The 23,854-nt window shown below is 37.4% G+C and overlaps 1 protein-coding gene across 1 annotated transcript; it reads right to left on the reverse strand.

The window, feature by feature from the left end:
- Positions 1–522: 522 nt before the first annotated feature.
- LOC121415786 (DDB1- and CUL4-associated factor 12-like) lies at positions 523–21,907 on the reverse strand. The gene is made up of 8 exons (XM_041609112.1): positions 21,803–21,907; positions 17,404–17,848; positions 14,323–14,538; positions 13,674–13,734; positions 11,418–11,593; positions 8,979–9,201; positions 8,430–8,584; positions 523–6,780 (listed from the first exon to the last, which is right to left on the reverse strand). The coding sequence occupies exons 2-8, from the start codon at positions 17,701–17,703 to the stop codon at positions 6,625–6,627; spliced, it is 1,287 nt and encodes a 428-aa protein (XP_041465046.1). The 5' UTR covers positions 17,704–17,848; positions 21,803–21,907; the 3' UTR covers positions 523–6,624.
- Between the last annotated feature and the right edge of the window lie 1,947 nt (positions 21,908–23,854).

Consider the following 23,854-nt stretch of genomic DNA (forward strand, 5'->3'; position numbering starts at 1 on the left):
CCTTCCCCCTCTCAGTCTCTCTCCCTCTCCAACCCCCTTCTTCTTCTCCTCCCCCTTCTTTTTTCCTCCTTTCTTCTTCTTCTCCTCCTTTTTTTCTTCTTCTTTTTGTCTTTTCCTCCTCCTTCTTCCTCCTCCCCCTTCTTCTCCTCCTCCCCCTTCTTTTCATTATCTCCCTTCTGTGTTATTTCCTTACTTCTTCAATGTATGAGTTTTATTATCAGGAGTAATTATATTTCTCTTACATGTATGTGACGTGCTACTTGTATGTAATGTAATTATTTCGTTAATGTGAAATGTGCACGTTTTGATTCAACCTTTGGTTGCGAGGCATCCTTTTTTCCCTTCCCTTTCCCTTCTTTTGCCTCTGTGTCTTGTTTTCACTACCTTCAATTCAACAATTTCAACTGTTTTAAAATCTGATCTAGAGCTTTAAAAAAAAATTACTGCCATGCAGGCACTAGCATTTCAAAGCCACAGCTATGGTCACACTTCGCGGATAAATAACTCAATAATATTAACCCCTTTTCGCTTTAGGATGTATTTTATTCATCATATTTACTTGTCTATACATATAATTTACAGAAACTAGAGTTTATATTTACAAATTAACAAATTAATATGAAAAATTGTACACCAATCAAGTCAAAACAAAGCAACATTTTCCAATAAACAATTTTCAATATACAAAGGATACAAGTGTAAAATAAGAAGCATTATAATAAAATAAAATTTACTGGAAAATTTACAAGTACACCACTGATGTACAGAGCTACATGTATTTTCAATAAGAATGCACAGCCTAATATCCCACAAGACTGCATCAACATAAAGTGTAACGTATAAGTCAAGAAATTTAGGGCAAACATGTAATTTTGTAACACAAAGCTGTAAACAGCATGTTTGTGGCAATAAATTAATATCTGATTTCTTTCTGTTCAATTCCGGAATAAACCTATTACTACATGATTTCTGTTAGAATGCAAGTTTGTACAATACTTTGGCTTGTGAAAGATGTATAAATAACCTTGTGGAACACCCATGAATACAGCATGGATCAAGAGCTAAACTGCACCATTTTCTTTGATGGCAATCAAAAGCTCAGAAAGATAAAATTTGAATCATCCTTTTATCAACTTCCACAATTTTTCTGAAAGAATTTCTACATCTATGCGGCTCTAGAATGTAATGCGGTGCCTGCCGGAGGACTGTGCCTGTTCATGCTCACTAGAGTGGTACAATAGCACTTTGGTTGACAACTGCTTTTTCTATTTCTGTTTGGTTTGATCACAAATGGTCTAATCCTAATTCATCTCCACCCAGTTTGTCTCTAATAACCACTGCCACAATTCTAAACCATTCACAACTCTGTCTAGATTGCAGTAAGGCTATATCAAAGGCTCAGTCGGTAACGCGTCTGCCCGTCGAACCAAAGATCGTGGGTTCGAGTCAACCACGGGCGGATGACTGAAGCCAGTGCGTTGTGTGTAAACGTCTCTCCCCTGTTCCATAGATGCAGGCTATGTTACAGGGAAAACACTCCGTCGGTGGGATAGGATAATAAATGGAGGCCCCGTGTAGAGGAGTCACCACCTTTGCACGTTAAGAACCCACCGCACTATTCGAATAAGAGTAAGGGGAAACCCCGGTGTAGTGGTCCACCTGCAACCCCCAGATATCGAGAGGTGAGCAAATCTCTCTCCCTACGTGCCATCAACACCTGCGCACTTCCTTCCCGTTTGGCTCCTACTATGGCTTGTTGGGCAGTACACCCAAAGAAGAAGAAGAAGAATATGGGTCTAATATCCACTTGATGTATACATATCATATGAGATGAAGTGTTTATGAACCAAATTTTCATTTGACAAAATACTGTACATACATGTAGAAAAGGTGTTCCTTAAAGTTAAACATTCAGAAAAGAGACTAAATGACAATTATTAGGTCTAGACCAAGTGATTTTTAGACCGTGTGATGGTTGGACCACACACAGAAACTAGACCAATTCGATAGCAGACCAAGTAGATACAAATATGACCCATTAATCTATAGACTCAAGGTAACTGAATGAAGCACATTAAAATAGGCTCAAGAAAAATTCAAAGAGGACAATATTGTTGTTTTTCTGCTGTCAATAGAAAACACAATATATCTGACGTGTTCCTCACAGAATAAATACCACATTTTCAACTCAGGTAGTTGGCACGTGTGAAATCATTACAACAGTACTAAGCACTAAGATTTAATCAGTGAGAAACATCTGATTGGTTTGCTTTCTAACATCGGCAGCAAATGATTTACAAATGGTTCATGAGCACTTTAAAATGTCATTTTCTCTCCATTAAAGAAATTAAAGTGCAAAAATATCCATTGTGATGGTTTAAGCCTTGAATTAAAATGAAGTAAAATTTTTCATTTTTGGCATATTAAAGCCCAAAATCCAATATGGTTCACTAGAAGCCAGGTCAAGTTTCTAATACATGATTTTCTATCACTCAAGACTACTAAAATACATTATACTCACAAACAAGTGAAAGTAAATAGGTTACTAGTATTTCATTTTATGAACAAATCCACACCTCCACTGAAAAATTGTTTTACTAGTCACATGTTCACTAGAAAGTCAGCTTTAAAATTCCACACATTTTGTGTTATTTTCACCATCAGATACCGTAGATACATATTTGAATATTAGAAGATATACAGAGAAAACAGAAGTTTTATAAATTATATCACAAATTATTGATTTTTCCAGTTTAATTTACATTCACATCTTCCTTCACCATGATAGGCACAACATTATTCATTTTAGAAACCTCTTCATTCAATATCACTTCAACATTTTGTTCATTTGAAGATATGTCTTTTGCCTTTACTTTGTTTAAAATTGCTACATATAGACTAGAAAAAAATATAATAGTACATGGATATATGCTATATATTTATATACTTTCTATTATCATAATTTGAGGCAAGTACCACTTTACATAAGTGGCATGAATAGCTTGCTCAAGGATGACAGTGCCAATCAGGGTTTTGAACCCTACAGGCAACGGCCTTGGATAGAAAGTGCATAAAATGCATTGTGGTTCACAATTTTGCCATATTTGATATGCATACAGAAGGGCTTTGAAACAAACATGCAAGAGCAGTTTTCCAATGAAAATGGTTTTACAATGTTGAATACAGTAATCTGCCCCATTCCCTATACAACAATCACATATTTTTAAGTTGACTTTAATCCCCTTGCCAGGGACCTCATTCTAGCATTCAAGCATTCTAGTTGAACCATACTTAAATTAGCTACATCCAGTGCAGATCAATTTTACACATGGAGGCAGCTTGTAAGATGTTCACACTTACATGTACATTCACCAATAAACCAAAGTGATTTACAATGGCATGTAGAATTGTAGACAATTACTGCAAAGTTTTAACCCAAGGTCACATTGTAAGACAACACTCCATGAACAATTGTCTTCTTCCAATGCAAGATAAGATAAATGTACACAGCGTATGTCCTAACTAATTCCTAAACGTAGTAACATGCATATCACAAAGTTAAGAGTTATCACCTGCCACAAAACTTGCTATTAGAAGCCTACATGCGCATTTACCAATCGTAGTCTGACATAAAGAAATCTATAATTGTCTTAATATCAGCGTATAAACACATACTGCTCACAAGTACTGCTTTAGATGTTCACTGAGTATGCCTTGATATTTGAACAAAGCATCGTACACAATTTTCTTCAATTGAAACACTTTCAACTGCATTGCATATTTGGAAATATTTGGGATATTTGGGGATATACACTGTATTCCCCAAAGTTGCAATTTACAAAGCAAGCAGCATACTTTAAATACACAACTGCAGACGGTGACACATCTTTCAATGCGGAGTCGAATTCATAGAATTCATGTACATGTAGATAAAAAGACTGTGTGATACCGCACTGATCATGCAGAATATATTTAATGGGCAAGTACAGAAAACATTTAGGCACCTCAACCATTGAATGACGATGGAAGGCAAACAATACATCAAAAAAGGTGTAAACACCATGGCACTGTCCTGTGTGCACAAACTCTGTGCGCTTTAAGTGGTTACCACGATGATAAACCGGACTGTGTCTTTGCTGCACTCATGAAAATAGAGCTACTTCTGAACACAATTTTTATCAGAGTCTAAACTATTCTGATCGAGACACAGTCCGGACCATTTGAAAGTGAATTCATGAAAGAGTATTAGGATTCACCCTACCTGCTATACACCAATTAGTATTGATATTCTCAAGATTTTCATACTTTTGGCATCCCCTCTTCAGCACTACCCTGTCATTTATGGAAATAAAGAATTGCAGAGCTACAAGAATTCAAGTTCAGTGTTAAAGTCACCATATTGGCATAAAGAGAATAAAAGGCAGACTTGGGTAACTTGTCAGAAGCCTGTGCGACATCATTTGGCAGGAATCCCAACTATAAATCTGTTAGGGCTGAATTCAGAAAGGTAGTTTTGAAAACAATCTGTCTGACCCACGGTTTATGCAGATTTCCTTTATGAATCAAGCTTAATTTAATGGCCAATGCTGATGCATTTTTGTCAGTCAGTGCGCCAAATTGACGCCTGCTGCCATCGTTAAGCACGCAACTTTATTCATGAGTCCATTGTTTTCAAGATTGGACTCATTAATTCAAAACAGTGAATAAAAAAGCATGGATAACCATGACAACAGGCGTCAATTTGGCGTACTGCATTCATAAACCCTGGGTTCAACTGACAGTTTTAAAAACCACCTTTGCGAATTCAGGCCTTACGAGTCTTTGCAATGCAGCTTTCCTCGTTCCCAAATTTGTTGTGTATGATATGATTTTTTTTTTAAATGAAAAGATCATTTCACAGATCAATGTTGAAACAGCGCAAGCATTCATACAATGTTCCCACTTACATGTAGGTTTTGACATCAAATGCACGGCTCGACATTAGCAGTGGCCCAGGGCAACTAAAAGTGAGAGTCAGGCCACCAAATTCTGTAAAAGCCAACACTTGGTGGCCCGATTGGGCTACCAAAGTTTTGAGAAATTTTAAAGTTTTCTATTGTTTTAGGGCCACTTACGTAAGTTTGCTTTAAGAGCCACCAAAAATATGAAATTGATGATTCTGGTTGACCGATCGGGCCACCAAGAAAAAAAGTTAGCATCCAAGTTTGCGAATATGATGTATAAGTAAAGATTAAATTGTATATAGGAGCTAGTGTGGATTAGTACGAGGTCCTTATAAGCACTTACTTAGAGCCACTTTGTAAACCAGGTCTTCGTGAAGGTCAAAAGCAACATGAGACCCTAACCAGTCTCATACTAGCAACAATAACTAATTATGAATTTCTTTTTTCAAATATAAAATGAGGAAATAAAATAAGCAATTTGATTGACAACAAAATATGTATAAATATATTGATATAATTACAAGTTGATAAATATATAGTAATAACAAGAAATATAAAACAATGAACATGAGAAAAAAAATAATTGAAACAAAGAACAAACAATAAATATGAATGCATATATGTTTCACAATATCATACGATAGAATTTCCATCTAAAACTTTAAAAAATTCAGGCTACTAGTTGTTATGACTGTGAAATACCACTATCCATGTGTTTTGACATGACAATTCTGTCGGTTTCTGATGACGCAAGTAGAATATCTTCTAAATGTACTTCTCTACAGAATGTTAAATTTCCACTTTCAATGCATAGCAAAGGATTTGGGGAGACAATAAATTGTAGAGATAAGTGCTACTGTAAGTCTATTGAAACTAGGGCTTTGTCGAACCAATCAGACCAGTGGACAGTACATATTGACTTACGAAAAGCTTCTACAAAATGGCCACTGAAAGATATTTTTTACATGTAATTTGTTGTATTTTTCATCATTGTTGTTTGATAATTTGATAATAGTTTCAGCATAATTTTGTACACTTTCTACGCTCACAGGGTCCACTCAACTTAAGCTAAAGACATCCTGGGAAGCATTCATGAAACAAATGGTCTGTGATTTCACTGAGAAATCCTTGCATCTGATCTTGGCTAGGAGCAAATCAGTCAGTGACAGTCACTGACAAGGGTGCTTCATGAAACTCTCCCCTGCTCAGCTGGGTACAGCTACTGATATTGATGTTTACATTCCAAGTTGTACACAAGTAGTACACAAGCAAATTTTTACTTGCAAGAGTCTGAGTCCTTGCATGATGCAAATACACATAAATAATACAATCAGGTATAAAAATAGGCATAGGAATAGGCATATTGATAGGCATTTTAAATGGGATATATTACTATAATGCTCCAGTGATATCAAATCAATTGAAAAAGAAATCAAGTGAAAACAAAATAAAACTTGCCACCAAGATTATATGCAACACTGCGAAAGCTGCACATGAAGTAGATCGCTCACTTTCTAATCAGACCTTCTGCTAGAAAATGCCCAATGACATACAATGTTCCAGGGCATAGTAAAGTCCAATCACAAGAATATTGACTACTGGTGTGGTACCACAGAAGGCATTCAGTCGTTTTTTCTCCTTTCTTCTTCGATGCGACAAGGCGGTGGTTGACAGGAGCCCTCTAATGCCACAAACCGGCATAGTTTCCAGAAAGACCAGATGGCAATGGACCGCCTGCTACGAAGAGCCTAGTCCCAGACTTGTCGTACCGATGAGTGTACACAGCATTCGGATGGCTGGACTCGCTGAAGAACTGATGGAAGAGGGAATCTCGATGCTGATGGGATAACAGAGAAAATTGAAGTAAAAAGAAGACAATTATGGATAGAGAAATTAGAAAAGGCTTGATGTGATAAGCAGTCTGTATAACAATATGAGATTTAGGTGGATTCATCCGGTAAATTGCCAATTCGTCTATTGCCAACTCATCCACTCACCACATGGTCTGCCTTCATTAGTCTAATGCCATTGCGTCCATCAACATTTCGTCTACCAACCATTTGGTCCAATAACCACTTGGTCCAATCATCACTTTGCATCCTATCTGGGCCCCGTAATTTTCCATATCTCGATATGGTGCAAAGTACATGGTCTGCCTTCATTTAGTCTAATGCCGTTTCGGTCCATCAACATTTCTTCTAACAACCATTTGGTCCAATCATCACTTTGCACCATTTCGTCTATGACCATATCGTCTCATAACCAGTTGGTCTAATATCCATTTCATTTTCATTCATCTTGCACAATTCTTAACACTTGGTCCAATTTTAGACCAAATGAGACCACTTTAGACCAAGTTTGCAATCTATCCCTCAACTACAGTGAGAACAAAATATTTCGATGATTTCTGTGACCTTTGACCTCATGACCTGAAAATCCAATCTGGGCCCTGTAATTTTAGCGATCAATCGCTAAATGAAATGGCCTATGAAGATCATCATTGCTAGGAACCAATCAGAATTGCTCTATCAAATTAGAAATTAATTGCTAACCTTTGTGTTACGGGACCCAGATCACTGTCACACCAATGGGAAACGTTGAAAGTTTACCCGCCAAATGATTCCTGGGGTGGTATTCTGAAAATTTTCTTAACTTTTCTTGTAACTGTTCCTGTAAGTCCGAAAGATAACAGCTAGCTAAAATTCTCTTAAATTGGTATTCTGAAAATTGTCTTATCTCTGTAAGGACATCCCCTATTTTATCTCTGACACGCCCAATATTTCATCATCAACCAATCATTAAGCTTGTTATATGCTTAGGTCGACCAAAAGAAGCGTCTCTTCTGAAAATTGTTGACATGAGGCGTAATTTCCTCGCGCCCCGACGCTTATGCGTTTCTGTGCTAAAAATACACATGGCTCTTCTCTATAAATTTTCTCTGAAAAGATTCATCGTCTCGAACACCAATTTTTAATTGCTGAAAAGTATACAAATCCATCGTTATAATGTCTTTGGAATGTCTCCTTTTGTAAAACATGATGTTCTTGTGGGACGCAGCAAGAAATAGTTATTGCAGACGGACAAATATCACATGCAATAATAAGTTACAATAGCCCCCTACCTCTTGTCAATTTTCTTTTATTTTGCAAAGGAAGTTAACAGAACGCAAAGATAATAGCATTTTCAGAATACCTTTTATCTCATTATGCGCAAAGGGATATTTATGCGCCGTTTTTAACTTTACGCACAATTCTAGCTCTGACGCGCTCAGCGAAAGTTACAAGAAAAGATACAAGAATTTTCGGATACGGATTTTAATGTAACTCTAAAGATACAAGAATATTTCTCTTCAGACAATTTTCAGAATACGGCCCCAGAACTATTGCGAGAATGAGCGCATGACAGACAAACAGACTGACAGTCAGCCTGAAAACACGCCATCGATGGTGGTTAAAAGCATTAACTAAAGAGCAAGCAATGTCTTACCAGATATCCTTTTCCAGTGTATAACTTCACAGGCATGGTCCTTCCATCGACATCTTTCTCAATGAAATGACCTGCTCTTAGTTCAAAGAACATGAGAGCACCTTGACCGGTACCGACTGTCAGCACTCCATCCTTAAAGCTCACTGACCGCACACCTAGATGAAAAAAAAAATGAAACAGAGATTAAATATGACAGCAGTCCTAGATTAGAAACAAATACAACAGATAAAATATGAGTCGGACAATACATAAGGAAATAAATCTTATACTCCCCAGGGAGTGGAGAAAGTGCATACGTTGTATGCAGGTATGCCAGGGTCCAATGACCATAGTTATAATATATCTGTATAGCGCTTAGAGACATCATTCCAACGTAATAAGCGCTACATAAAGTGGATTATTTATCAAATCTGATATGTGACATATTCATATGCTTGAACAACAAGACATGAGCTGTGAGTAGTGCAAATTAAATTACACTTTCATTGCACAGATTCTCTAAGTCAACTTATCAAGCAAGCAAGCCAAAAAAAATTGAATGACACATACCGCTTCCCCTCTCCTTAGAGTGAACCGATGCCACACATCTCCCATTCCGAGAGTCTAGGAAGGTGACATGAGACTGGGAACCAACAGCATAAAGAGAGTGGTCTTGTGATAGGGCTATACAGACATTCTCCTCGCAGTACGGCAAGCGTCTGCTGTGGACTTTCCGGAACCCTCTCAAGTCCCAAAGGTGGATAAAACCGTTGGCCGACAATGAGGCTAATTCCTGGACAATACAAAATCAAGTGAAATAATTACTAGAAATAGAGCACATCTTCCCCTTGTTAGTGCTCAAGGCACCAGATTATCCCGGCTAAGCTGGTCTACCAATACCACTGCTCACAGCCTATTGAGGAATAACTTCCTGCCTGTTATATATACATACATTAAAATGAGAATTTGTATTTTGTGTCATAAAATAAGAAGTGGAAACATCACATGAATCCAATTCATCACAGTATGCATGTTACCATTCTCACAAATCATAGCCAAACTTTAAAATTCATAATTTTTTATCAGACTTTTTGGAAGAAATTTTTCGTCATTTTCTCTCTGCTTTTCACTCTATATATTCACACCTTATTACTTTCAAGGTGGAGTTTAACCTACTAATGGTGAAAATACAATTCCTAAAAATACTTTATCATCCTACCAAAAACTAACTGTTGGGATCTCACAGGGAAGTGTTCTGGGCCCTATTTTTTTCTCATAATGATTAATGATATATCTGAAAGTGTCAGTGGCACATGTAACATATTTGCAGATGATGTTGTCATATATAATATGACAACAATAAATATTGATATGCAAAATAGCTTATAAGATTTTTTCACTTAGTAAATTATGACATATCCTAAATGAAAACCTATTGAATATATTATATAAATCCAATATACAACCCTGTTTCGACTATGCAATATCGGTCTGGTGAAATAAAATTTGTTCTAATGCTTTCTCAAAACTTTACAGACTTCAGAAACAAGCTGCCCAATACATTACTGGTAATATCGATTTTATATCTATTGAACAAAGAAGGGACTATTTTTTTCAGCAAAACTGATGTATGAATGTATTCATGGAATGGCCCCATCTCGTTTATGCAATAATATTGAAATGTTTTGTAAAAGACATGATGTTAGAACATATCATTATAATACACTAAATGTTGTTCCCCCTAAACCTAATATTGAATGCTGCAAGAAATCTTTTATGTTCTCCACGACACAGGTCTGGAACAATTTGCCAGATTCACTTAAGAATGCAGTTTCAGTAAATTCTTTCAAATCATCCTTTAAAAAATGTATTTCCTATGATACTATGGCAATTTTCACCTCACAATGGCTGTCATACACAATTACTACGAGCATATGAATGTATCTCTATTCTTCACCTCTCCTTACTTTTCATGTTACTACCGATATTCCTATACCCTTCAGTTCTTTATGCTGATCTTATGTACCTGAATAAATATGTTTAAATAAATAAATAAATAAATACTTCACAATAATACTAATAATATATGCAATTTGTTAGGCACCATATCTATCTTGTAAGAGATGCTCAAGTCGCACAAGTGAAGGGGGGGGGGCAAACAAATTAAAAGTAACAGAAAATCATCGATAAAATTAAAGTTAAAAAGGTAAGTACAGCCTACATGTACATGTACTGCTTAAATCTGCAACATTGGACAACCTTAAAGGGGAATGAAACCTTTGGAACAAATAGGCTTGTGTAGAAACAGAAAAATCAAAGAATAAGAATAAAGAAAGTTTGAGAAAAATCGGACAAATAGTGAGAAAGTTATGAGCATTTGAATATTGCAATCACTAATGCTATGGAGATCCTCCCATTGGCAATGCGACAAGGATGTGTGATGTCACTGATGAACAACTTTCCCTTTGGTGGACTATAAAATACCCTCAAAATGTCTCTTTTTGCTTTTTCTTACGATGATACAAACTCTTTATCCATTATGTATTCTTAAAAAATATGTATTACATGCCCTCATGTAGAAAAAACACATGATCTATGGATAGATGTGATAAAAGAGGCAATTCAAGTGAAATATATACTAAAGTAATGGGGAGAGTTGTTCATCAGTGACATCACACATCTTTGTCGCATTGCCAATTTGCTATCTCCATAGGAATAGTGATCGCAATATTCAAATGCTCATAACTTTCTCATTATTTGTCCGATTTTTCTCAAACTTTTGTTGATCTGTTTCTTTGATTTTTCTGTTTTCACACAAGCTATCTAGTTCCAATGGTTTCATTCTCCTTTAACATTGCACAGTGAATGGGGGTTTTCTGGGCATTTTTTAAATTCATTTTCCAAGCCTCTTTTGAGCGTTTTGGGGACAATATCACCCCAAGCCCCCGTGTAATTTTTTTTTGCAGTCAAAGTTTCTCAAGAATTAAGGAAGGGACATCATATGCTCACCTTCGTTTGCGGGCTGTACTCCAAGGCCCTTACTTTCTCATTTCTCTCACTAGACCGTAACGCAATGGGGAAGATGGATTCGTAGGATGGCACTGTGGCTATTTCGTTGGTGTCTTGGACCCGGTCGCACAGTTCTTGACTGACAGACCAGACAGAAAGCTGTGAATCTCTCGAACCTGGTTATCGACAATTTAAATTGATAGAAAAAACGTAATGAGGGCGGCAAGATGTGAAAATAGTGATCAAAATATAATCAAACCACCTACACAGAATGACTTGTTCTTTGGTGCTAGATCAGATTCTAAATCAATTTATTCATCAGTTGAAATCTGATGTAGATTACAATAATAGCATTTGAGTGAAAGGTCTATATAAAGGTTATTCCCACCCACTACATTACAAAAAAAAAAAATTTGGAGCTAATAAAAAAAGCCCAATAGCTGGGACCCATTTCGTAATTCAGGTTATAATATCAAATGTAAAGCTACTTAAATCCTTCAATTTCATTGGCTGATAGGAAACCTGTTATAGATGCTGTGTATTTATTATTATAACAGGTCTTTATAAAACAGGACCCAGCGGGCTGTTTCATAAAGCTGTTCGTAACTTTAGAGCGGCTTTAAGAACAACTGGTGATTCTTTCATACGTGCCAAACCATCGCCAATGAATATACCAATTACCACAAGAAAGGATCACCAGTCGTTCTCAAAGTCGCTCTTAACTTAAAAACAGCTTTATGAAACACAAACAAGATCATCAATGTAGTGCAGAGCTTAGAGAGAGCTTTATAGAACACTCAGCAGTTTATATGTACATGTAAATACTTTTCATTCTAAATCGAACTTACTCCATGATTATAATAAATAAAAAAAGAATTTACATTCGTATGGGACCATTCATCTATATAAGACCTACCAGGGGCGGATCCAGCTTTCGCCAATAGGGGGGGGCCGAAAAATATTTTCATCAACATTTTTCTCGATTGGCCGCTATAATCTGTTTTTTTTTTTTTGGTTTTTCAGGTGTTAGTCCTAACTAAAGACTGAAGTTTTAGTTTTTGTTATAAACAAGATAAGGTCTTAATATATTATGCAAACGCGAAGCGCGAGCTCAATTCTTTGATATTTTATGTCCTTAGACCTGAAGATTCTGAGCAGTTTTTATAATAATGAACAAAGTATCCAACTAAACAACACGAGCCAAAATTTTAATATAACGTAAAAAGAGGCTCAATTAGGACTGTTTTTAGTGATTAATGAAGAGGATACAAGTATCACCAATTGAATGAGAGTGCGAAGCGCGAGCTCAAAATTTTTTATATTTCCGACCTAAAAACTGGACAGTCTAAGCGCGTTTTTATTTAAATAAAGAACAAGCTGTATGTCTCAAACAATTAAATGTGAGCGTGAAGCACGAGCTTAAATTTTCACTAACATGATAAAGGGGCATTTTGAGAAATTTTTGTAAGAATTTCCAAAGAGGATAGGTATCTCACAAAGCAAACAATGTTAGCGCGCAGTGCGAGCTGAATTTTTTTTAATGCATATCAACAATTTGTGTAAATCAAACAAAATAATGAAAGCTTGATGTGCGAGTTAAAATTATATGGTGTGCAATTGATTTCAGAACTAGATATAAGCGCAATTTAATACACTTGAATGAGATTCATTACACAGGCAATGCGAGCGCGAAGCGCGAGCGAATTTTTTTTTATATAAATTCTATTTTCCAATTCTTCCCCTCACCTTTTTCTTGTTTCCTTTCGGGTCGGGCCGGCCATTACGTGGCTGTAAATTACACATCATGGGTATAATACCTCTTTCTTACTTTTCTTTCTGTTTTTCATCGTTTCTATCATGTTAAAGAGTACATTTTTTTTGCAGGTTGCCAAAAAATAGGGGGGGACCGGGGGGGGGGGACCGGGGCCGGCTCGGCCCCCTCCTGGATCCGCGCCTGCCTACAATGCAGGGACAGATATTTTCATTTTACTGGTAAACCAAAACAGATTTTTTTTTTGTTCTTTAATTTGCATGAGCAAATTCATTCAATTTAACTTTTCAAAACAGAATTTCTGTTTTTGATTTGCACATTTCTAATACTATGTCAAAACTGAATTTTTTTATTTTAGATCAAGTTTGAAACAGAATTACAGCTTTCCAGAAATGAAAAAAGTCACTTTTGTATTATATTAATGGAAAATCGCTTTTTCGACAAATGCTTCAAAGAAGATTCACAGAAATGCCCAATGCACTAACCTGCAACTAAGTATTGGTCATCTAACCATACAACTGAGAACATCCAGTCCTTGTGGCAATTCTGAAGAAAAAGAAAAGAATAAGTTACCACCAATTAACCTTTCGGGTAGTAAATCAACATGCAAAGGAAATAATTTTACTTCTCAAATTTATTTAGCATTTTGAGATACAAATTTGGAACTACAGGTATGTTCTGTACAGACCTACATGTATGTAAAAATATTAAAACTTTTTGGTGTTGCAGTAAAAAAAGAAAAAGAAACAGAAAAATGGGGGGACAATTGCGATGCGATAACAGGAAATTTATTCCTTGATGCAGATGTTATGGTCTATATCTTGGTATGGTTCAAAACTTAAAATTATACTGGACTTCTCCTGAGTTTGTTGAAAGAAAGGCTTATGAAGGATGAACATCAATACCACTGCAAATGCACAATCTATATGATAACAACAATTGCAGCATACTGTAGTCAATCTACATGTATGGCCTCCACATCAAGATTACACACCGACTTCTTGACGCCTGGTATCTCATTGACTTAGAAATGATGCTGATTTTGTCGCAGCATACCTAAATGAACAGTTATTGAACAAAGGTTCACTGATGCGCCCAAAATACTTTTAAAAAACTGTAAATTTTGTGACTAACCTGCCCTACGCAGACGGGATCAAACGTGGGTAACCGGTATACACCTATGTTGTTTGGGTTGTCCGCCCCTGTAGCTAGGAGGGTTCCGCTGGGGTTGATGGATATACTGTGGATACCACTGTTGTTCATTGGTAATGTCTCTGGCTTTTTGCTTGGGAGACTACGGAGCATCGGGATGGATACTTGGTGGTTGAGGTTCAAGTCTAACGCCATCAACTAGCAAAAGAAAAAGGTTTTATATAATATACATGTACATGTTGCACCCTTATTGAGACCTCACTCATTCGCGTCACTAATTTGGATCACCAATTTGCATTAATCCAGAGAGATTGATCGAGGACAGTGTATTAACATTGTGCGTGAATGCCTTTCTCTATCAAAGTAGTTTGAACCTCATTTTAATAACAAGTGGAATGCCTCTGGCCGTCTCACCTGCATCACGCGTTTCAATATAGCAGCAGTGCTTACTTTGAATACTACTCTAACTCGCACAAGATGTTCAGTGATACATGGTTACTCTTATGTCCACTTTTTATGAACTAGACCAATAAACTTACAGAGATATGATGGTTATTCAACAAAAAACCCCAACATGGCCAAAGTTCATTGACCTTACATGACCTTTGACCTTGATCATGTGACCTGAAACTCGAACAGGATGTTCAGTGATACTTGATTACTCTTATGTACAAGTTTCATGAATCAGATCCATAAACTTTCAAAGTTATGATGGTAATTCAACAAATACACCCAATTCGGCCAAAGTTCATTAACCTTTGACCTTGGGCATGTGACCTGAAACGCGCACAGGATGTTCAGTGATACTTGATTACTCTAATGTCCAAGTTTAATGAACTAGACCAATAAACTTTCAAAGTTATGATGGTAATTCAACAGATACCCCCGATTCGGCAAAAGTTCATTGACCCTAAATGACCTTTGACCTTAATCATGAGACCTGAAACTTGCACAAATTTTTCAGTGATGCTTGATTACTATTGTGTCCAAGTTTCATGAATTAGATCCATAAACTTTCAAAGTTATGATGGGAATTCAACAGATATCCCCAATTCGGCCAAAGTTCATTGACCCTAAATGACCTTTGACCTTGGTCATGTGACGTGAAACTCATGTAGGATGTTCAGTGATACTTGATTAACCTAATGTCCAAGTTTCATGAACTAGGTCCATATATTTTCTAAGTTATGATGACATTTCAAGAACTTAAAGGTAAATGCTAGTTTTGGTAACGATATCAAAATGAGTTCGTACAGAATCCAATGAAATGACCACTAAAGTGTCTGTTTGTATAAATAAAACGTATGTGCCAAAGGATTCTGGAAAAAATTGTGTAATTGCTGAGAAATCAGCAAATAAGCACGGGATTTGGGTAGGGCGTCGGGCCCGACGCCCTAAGCAATAATTATACATTGTCCCACGTGCGCTTATCTGTGTTGGGGATTTTCGGTGTGAACATTTTTTGGCGTAGATTTCAAGATTTCACAAAGTCCAGTTAATGTAACTGTACCAGATCTAGATCCTCGATGATATACTGGCAATTAAGCCTTGTTTTACAGACTTTCTCATGAAATCAGTGTTAACTGCAACTACTGGAATTTCTCTTTAACCTCAGGTTAAGATTTCGATGTTGATTCCTCCAACATGGTCTAAGTTCATTGACCCTAAATGACCTTTGACCTTGGTCATGTGACATGAAACTCTAATAGGATGTTCAGTAATACTTGATTAGCCTTATGGCCAAGTTTTATTAACTAGGTCCATATACTTTCTAAGTTATGACGTCATTTCAAAAACTTAACCTCAGGTTAAGATTTGATGTTGACGCCGCCGCCGTCGGAAAAGCGGCGCCTATAGTCTCACTTTGCTTCGCAGGTGAGACAAAAACTGCAATTTTCCTGGGATCTCCCATGTAAATTAACTATTGATTAATTCTTATTCTTCTCTACACTTGGGATAGATCACTCAGTTTAATATTTTGTTTTTCAATCATCACTCGCAGCCTGTCCCATCTTGTAATGTGCATGTGTGGCTTAGGAAAAGTGGTCTACCAAAAAGCCTCTCATGATAATGAATGTTGGTAATGCACAAAATGAAAATGTTAAACTTAAATGCAAAAATGAAAGATCAAGGAGTAAAGTAGAAGAGAGAGAGAGAGAGATGGGTCAAGAGGGAAAATGGATTGATTTATTTTATGTAAAGATCAAAGATCAAATGCAAAATGAAAGATCAAGAAGTAAAGTAGAAGAGAGAGAGAGAGATGGGTCTAGAGGGAAAATGGATTGATTTATTTTATGTAAAGATTGAAGTAAAATAGAAGGGAAGGGGAGAAGGGGGATAGACAGAGCAAGCCATACAGGAAACTAAGATTCAAAGGGCCGAATTCACAAAGATGGTTTTGAAAACCATTGGTTGAACCCATGGTTTATGCAAGGCTCGACATTAGCAGTGGCCCGGGGCAACCAAAATAGAGAGTCGGGCCACCAAAATTCTGTAAATGCCAACACTTGGTGTCGCTGTTGGGCTACCAAAGTTTTGATAAATTGTAATGTTTTCTATTGTCTTAGGGTCACTAAATTTGCTTTGCAGGCTGAGTTTGGTTGACCGATCGGGACACCGAGAAAAAAAGTAAGTGTGGAGCCTTGTTTTATTAATGCAGATTTCCTTCATAAATTATGCTCAATCCCCCCCCCCCCCCCCCCGTATAATAAAAAATGTCCTACGTTGATGCATGCTTTTGTCACTGTTTGCCAAATTGATGCCTGTTGCCGTCATTGAGCATGATATTTCATTCATGAGACTGTTTCGAAGAGTGGACTCATTCATTCAAAAGAGTTGACTCATGAATAAAATAGCGTGGAAAACCAGGCAACAGGCATCAATTTAGCGCTATAAGTGATTATCAGCGTAGGACATTTTTCAATATATGCAGTAAATTTGTTTTCTTCAGCTCCTGTGCTAGTGAATTACACAGAACTGGTCCAGCATAAACAGAGACTCAATCGCCCAAGGATTGTTTAGATAGTGGAATATATGTAAAAGACCTGATTGGATGTCACTCACTCTATTGCACTTGGTTCCAACGACTACTTGATGATCTGAAATCCATTCCGAAGCAAAGATCTTATTGATCTCGCCAACAGGAATCTCCCGCTCCGAGAGCACATGGGGAAGTCTGCGGGTGGTCAGGTTACAGATAACCTTCCTCCGGTGCTTCGCATGTCCGATAGTTCTGCTTCGAATATGGTGGAAGACAGAGGCACTCTCAGGGTCGCCTGCGCCCATCCATTCTCCACGGTGTCTTTCGGTCAGGGCTGCTGCGGCAGATTTCCTACTCGAGGCTGCATCCTCATTTGACTGCATCTTATAGAGTTCCTTTTTACTCTCTTGTCTCTTCCAATTAGTTCAAGCCTTCAATATCACTCTTACTGATCAGTATGACAAGGACTTTTATTCATGATTTCTGTTGATCACAACTGCCTAATTTTATCATCAAGTTTTGCAGTACCTACAAGTAGAAAGAAAAGACCAACAGGAAGTCAAAGAGAAGATCAAGCAAGTTTCCTGTGGGTGAATTTCAAACAAATATGTGGAAACATTGTATTAATGTAAGCAGACTTTATTAATAAGTCTTCAATGTTAAAAAGGACTTTCCAACTCAATTGCCACTGCTACAAAGACAACATGTAATTGTATTTAATTCTTTTTTCCAAAAGTGCCACAAAATGGTGCTCATAAGAAGAATAAGTGGCATAAATAAGGATGCTCCAAAAATATTTAATGCTGAATGACAAGAAAACTGAATTGTTGGTCATTGGTATACGTCAGATTTTGAATTTTGGGGGTCACAATTAATTGTTGGCGACTCGGTCAGAACTCCATCCGATATTACCAGGAAACTTGGTGCACTCTGTGAGTACTCGACTAAAAAAAAATCATGAAATCACACATAAAGAATGTTTGAAGATCTGATTATTTCATTACCTATAATTTGAGATATTTGTATTTTATTTTACTAGGACAGCATGAAAAATATAGTTTATGCTTGTGTTACCAGTAAAATGGAGTGTTCTTTATGAATTACCTGATTCTCAAATGCTTGTTTAGTTTACTTTATCTGTTCATTTTATTTTCAGCCTGGAGTCCTCATAATTTAATGTTTCTATAGTGCACTATTAAACTAAACTCCATTATATTGTAACTTTTATGTCACAATTGCCGCAATGTGAAAAATGCTTTATAGCCTCTGGAAATAAATGTAATTGAATTGAAAAAATTAAATTGAAATTTGAATGGATAATTATGTTTGAAATATCATGCATGCATCTGTATGAAGGAAGTGCCAAAGACGACAAATTTTTGAAGTCATACATGTATGTATGTACTCTATATTTACCCATATTTTAATAAAAGATAAAATCTCAAAATTTGGAACAATTAAAAAATGATAGCTTGAACACTACCTAATCATGGAAATGTGTCAATTTTTTTGCAGTCCAAAGGGCAAATAAGCTTCTCCCATTGCCATTTGATTAAGGACAAGGTGTGTTCATTCAAAATTGTAAAAGAGCCAAAATACTTTCTGACATCATAATGAATAAATTCTTCAAGTGGTATCGATTTTTTTCATTAAATAATTCATAATAATATAAATTGATTAAAGTTGACAAAAAAACCTGCCGAACTGTAAAACAGACTATATCGGGGAAAAATATAGTTTGTTTTAAAAAAGCAAAATAAAAAGCTGAGATTGACAGTATCATTCTTACTGTTGCCTCACTATTTGTCATGTCTATATGTGCAATTTTCTGCTAATTTGCCATGTAAAAGCCAGTGGAGGATTATACATACAAGTAGACTAAAATCAAAATTGGCCAAACAAGATGGTGGCATAAACATCGGGCAAGTCTCTTCCGTCTTATTTTTTTCATTTTTTTGATAAATTCTTGGTGAAAACTAAAATCGATGGTGCAGAAATGTCGGAAATGAAGTTGCATCCCATGTACATGATTTAGGGCTAGATCTTTTACATGTAGAAGGAAAGTACATGTATGTAGAAATCTCGGGGGCGAAAGTTTCAGGTTTTGGCGGCCTATACGTACGTGAATGGATAGGGATACCAAGCTTTGTTGAGAGTAACCTTACATTAGTAAATGATTTTTACTCTCTAGAAGCCTCCTGGCTACTCTCATGCTATCAAGTCTCTTTCTCTCTCATCATCATCATCATTGCTGTACGGAAGAAGTAGGTAGTCCTGTAGTGCTTCCGATCATTCCTTCGAAGGTTACTTAAACTGGTCTTTAAAAATAACTAAACGTGTGTGGAGGCGGATATTTATGGAAGAATTTGGTGCATGGAGGACCAGTGTTTGTCCAGTCTAGTTTTGAAAATGTTTAAAGTGAATGCCGAGATTACAGAAGAAGGAACTGAAGGAAGACTGTTCCAGGAGTCGATCACTCTCTGACTAAAGCTGTTTTTCCTGAGCAATGAGTTGCTTCTATATTTGTACAGCTTCATGTGATGACCTCGAGTGCTACTTCCAAGAAGGAACTGAAGGAAGACTGTTCCAGGAGTCGATCACTCTCTGACTAAAGCTGTTTTTCCTGAGCGATGAGTTGCTTCTATATTTGTACAGCTTCATGTGATGACCTCGAGTGCTACTTTGGCCTACAACCGCTAAGGGTGTAGAGATCTGGGGTGGTATTCTGGAACACTGTCATAACTTTTGTCATAAATTTTGTCATTTCTCTCCGAGATTTGACACCGCTATGATTGTCACAAATCGGTATTCTGAACATTGTCTTTTCCCTGTCATATCTCTTAAAGTTCCCGCCCATCTTTTCGGAAGCAAACCAATCAAAATCATCGTTAGTTCCCAGTGGGAGTCCTCCTAGCCAATAGGAAGGCCCCGTGACAGGTAGGGCGTATCCCCAATACAGTTGCTGGCATCGCGCAACTACGCGAATATTGATGCACTTAATTACAAAGAGAGACATTGAGCTGTGAAGGATTTTAGAGGAAAAGTAGAAAAAGAAGGAAAACAGAGAAGAAAAAAGATGAATTAATATGTAGGGACTAACTAATTGCAGCATGAAAAAATAATTATGATAATTGTCATAGAGAGTGAAATACCACAATCTAATCTATATAATAGCTAAACTTGACATTCAGTTGGCAGGTTATCAGGATAATTGGTCAGAAAAAGATATGACAAAACTTATGACTGCTACCCCCGTCATAACTTTTGTCATATCTTTTGATTGTATAAAAGGATTACGCACATTTAAAGCTGCATATTTTTGGTGCGCACTAAAAAGAGACAAAATTTATGACAATATTTGTGACAATAGTTATGACATCCACAAGAATACCGATTTGGTCATATCTCTGAGATAAGATAAAATATGGAGAAAAGACAATATTCAGAATACTGCCCCTGGCATGCCTGGCCCTAGACCAAAAGCTTCGGTCTCTGTTATATTGGTTGTTTAGCTGAACTCCGTTGGCTTCACTCACCAAATACAGAGACCGAAGTTCTAGCGCGATCTGTACAGGGGACTCAATGGCCATATGTTTATGTACTTAGATCGGATAAAACTAGCCTGGGGCATTTTGGGGACTGGGGAGTGAAAGTCAGTGACCATACGTACAGTATATGACTTTCACTCCCCAAAACGCCCCAGCCAGCTAGATCAAACGGGGAAGTGAATTTGCGTGACAGCCGAGGTAAGTCACTGTTTTTGTTCCTTTTAACTTGATTTTTCTCTGTTTTTTGGCAATTAATGCCAAGAGGGAATATTAATTTGCATTTTGGTTGCATTAATTTTCAAAAATATTTTCATTAAACTTGAACTTTGAAGAGCCCCGACGGGGGGATTTTGCATTGCAAGTCCCCTAATGGTGGCTGCACGGTAGCGATCCGTCTGTGTACGAGGAGAAATTTAAAAAAAAATGTTAGGTCCTACTGTTAGAAAACTCCTCGAAACAGACGGCTCCCAGCTGTACTATAGGCGTATACATACTAGCCTGGGCCCTGGATCAAGTCAACTGCCACTCAAAGTCCATTCTCAACTCAAGACTTAGCTAATTCCTTAGGCTTAATGGGAGAGGACATATGGAAGTCTTTCCTACATACGGAACAATTATGTTTTCTTAGGACCCTGTTTAACTTCGGTGGTTTGATTCCGAGTCTACATGTATCTGCGGTTACGGTTTTCCGCCGATCTCCGCACCTCGGATCGCGATCGGAGGAAGGCCGGGGCCGGGGAGGCTGACAATGCAAAGCCAAAGCACAGCACAGCGCAGGCACACAACTCACAAGCGATAGTCAGTCGGTAGGCCTAATCAAATACGGTCAAATACCAGGCACAAATCAACACCAAAAAAATCATTTGCAAAACAAAAACCTGATTCGTCATTGATCTCCATCACACAATTATATCTCACTCCAATATATACTTACTTCCAGTAGGATAACAGTTAAATTTAACATTGAACTTGTAAATAAATTGACCGATCCGCGCCGTAAAACATCCTTTTTCGTGAAGAAAACAATCGAAAAACTTGACTTCTAAAGGACGTAGAGGACGCTTTTTCATTACTCTGATTCATTCAGAGGTATTGCAAAATTTGGCCGAGTCGGGGATTTTTTTCCGGAGTCTATTCGCCGGTCAGAGTCTAGTAACTCGGGAGGGGGGGGGGGGGGGGGGGGGGGGGGGGGGGTACTCACTCAATTTTAGTAAATCCTTAATAATGGGTACCTTTTTAGCCAAAGTGACTTGTAAATACGGGTATGGGTTTCAGTGGCGTAGCTAGGATTTGGTTCCCTGGGGGGCACTGGGGGGTCCTTGCTTTTTCAGGGGGGGCACCGGCCATTTTTCCGGTGTGTATGTGTCCACAAGGGCGGATCCGACTTTCGCCAATAGGGGACGGGGCCCGAAATTATATCTTCACCTATATCAGTCACTTGTTAGTTTTATTCTTATAAAACAACATAAACATAAAATAATCTCATAAGCCTTATAAAAAGTGCGAGCGCGAAGCGCGAGCGATTTTTTTTTTACTTTAATGTATTTTTTCCTGAAATTTAATTTTCTGGGCAATGTTATGTGTGATCCTGAACAAGATTCGTATGTACCCCAAGCGCGAACAGAAATATTTATCAACTGTTCTAGCATTATCGAAAAGGGACCTGTTAAGGACTGCTTACAGTTACCCACGAAGACGGTATATATTTCAATAATGCGAGCGCGAAGCGCGAGCAAATTTTTTGACATTCCGACCTTTAAAAAATGGTCATTCTAAGCACTTTTTGTATTAATCAATGTTATAGGTATGTAACTAAACAATTGATGCGAGCGCGAAGCGCGAGAGGAAGAAAATTTAGATTTTAGACCTAAAAGCGGGACACTCTATTCATATTTTGTAAGTCATAAATATGATATAGTCAATTGGGTATCATTAATAATGCGATCGTGAAGCGTGAGCAGACAATTATTGATATTCTGATGTAAAACTGGATAATTTAAGTACATTTTAAATAAAGAACATGCACGCTATCGCGCATGTTAAATATTTAGACCTAAAATCTGGGCATTCTGAATACATTTGTTTAATGGAACATTATGGAATACACGTAGACAATATGAACTTGGCAAACCAAACAATGTGACCACACAGCGTGAGCTTAAAATGCTGATATGTAGACCATAAAACGGACATTTTACAGAGCACTTAAATTTGTAAATGAAAAAAAATAAATAATGAAAGCTCGATGTCCGAGCTAAAATATGTTTTGCATATTGACTTCAAAACTTGCTCCACATCAGCCTATTGAGCAAGATATGGATCCCATCGAACAGGCAATTGTGGCGCGAAGCGCCAGAAAAATTTTATATAGTAATGAAAAGATGAAAACATGAACAGATTTTTTTTTGAATTGCAAGTCTTCCCCTCACATTATTTCATTCAGTCGTCTTCCTCCTCTTATTTTCCTCTTCTTTTTTCTTCTGTCTTTCTTCTTCTTTTCCTTTTTCTTTCTCCTTTTTTTTTTTTTTTTTTTGCTCTGCCAATTTTTTCTGGGGGGGCACGCCAAATCTCAGGGGGTGCACGTGCCCCCCAGGCCCCCGTAGCTACGCCACTGATGGGTTTTGAACCTACAGACGCACCCCCGTCCAAACCAAATCTAAGAACCGTGCCCCCCCCCCCCTCCCCCGGCTGCTGAGCTGCAGATTGCATGTTCAACCTCTGAGACATTATTGCCAATGACAATCCGAATTTTTCGCATATTTTTCAGAGAAAGCTCACTTCAACATACCAATTCCTTTGAAAATGCAAGTCAAATCACAATGGAGACCTGAGAGAATTGTCGAAAGTTGATGGATCAGGACGCAATAGCATCGGAACGGCACCGTACTTTCTTGAGTCTTGACCATGCACGGAAATTGTCCTGACTCTGCTGGACAATGATATATTTGCAGCTGTTCTTCTGCGGCAAATGTCATTCGAAAATTTG

The sequence above is a fragment of the Lytechinus variegatus genome, chromosome 5 (assembly GCF_018143015.1).
Source record: "Lytechinus variegatus isolate NC3 chromosome 5, Lvar_3.0, whole genome shotgun sequence".
NCBI classification, from domain to species: Eukaryota; Metazoa; Echinodermata; class Echinoidea; order Temnopleuroida; family Toxopneustidae; genus Lytechinus; species Lytechinus variegatus.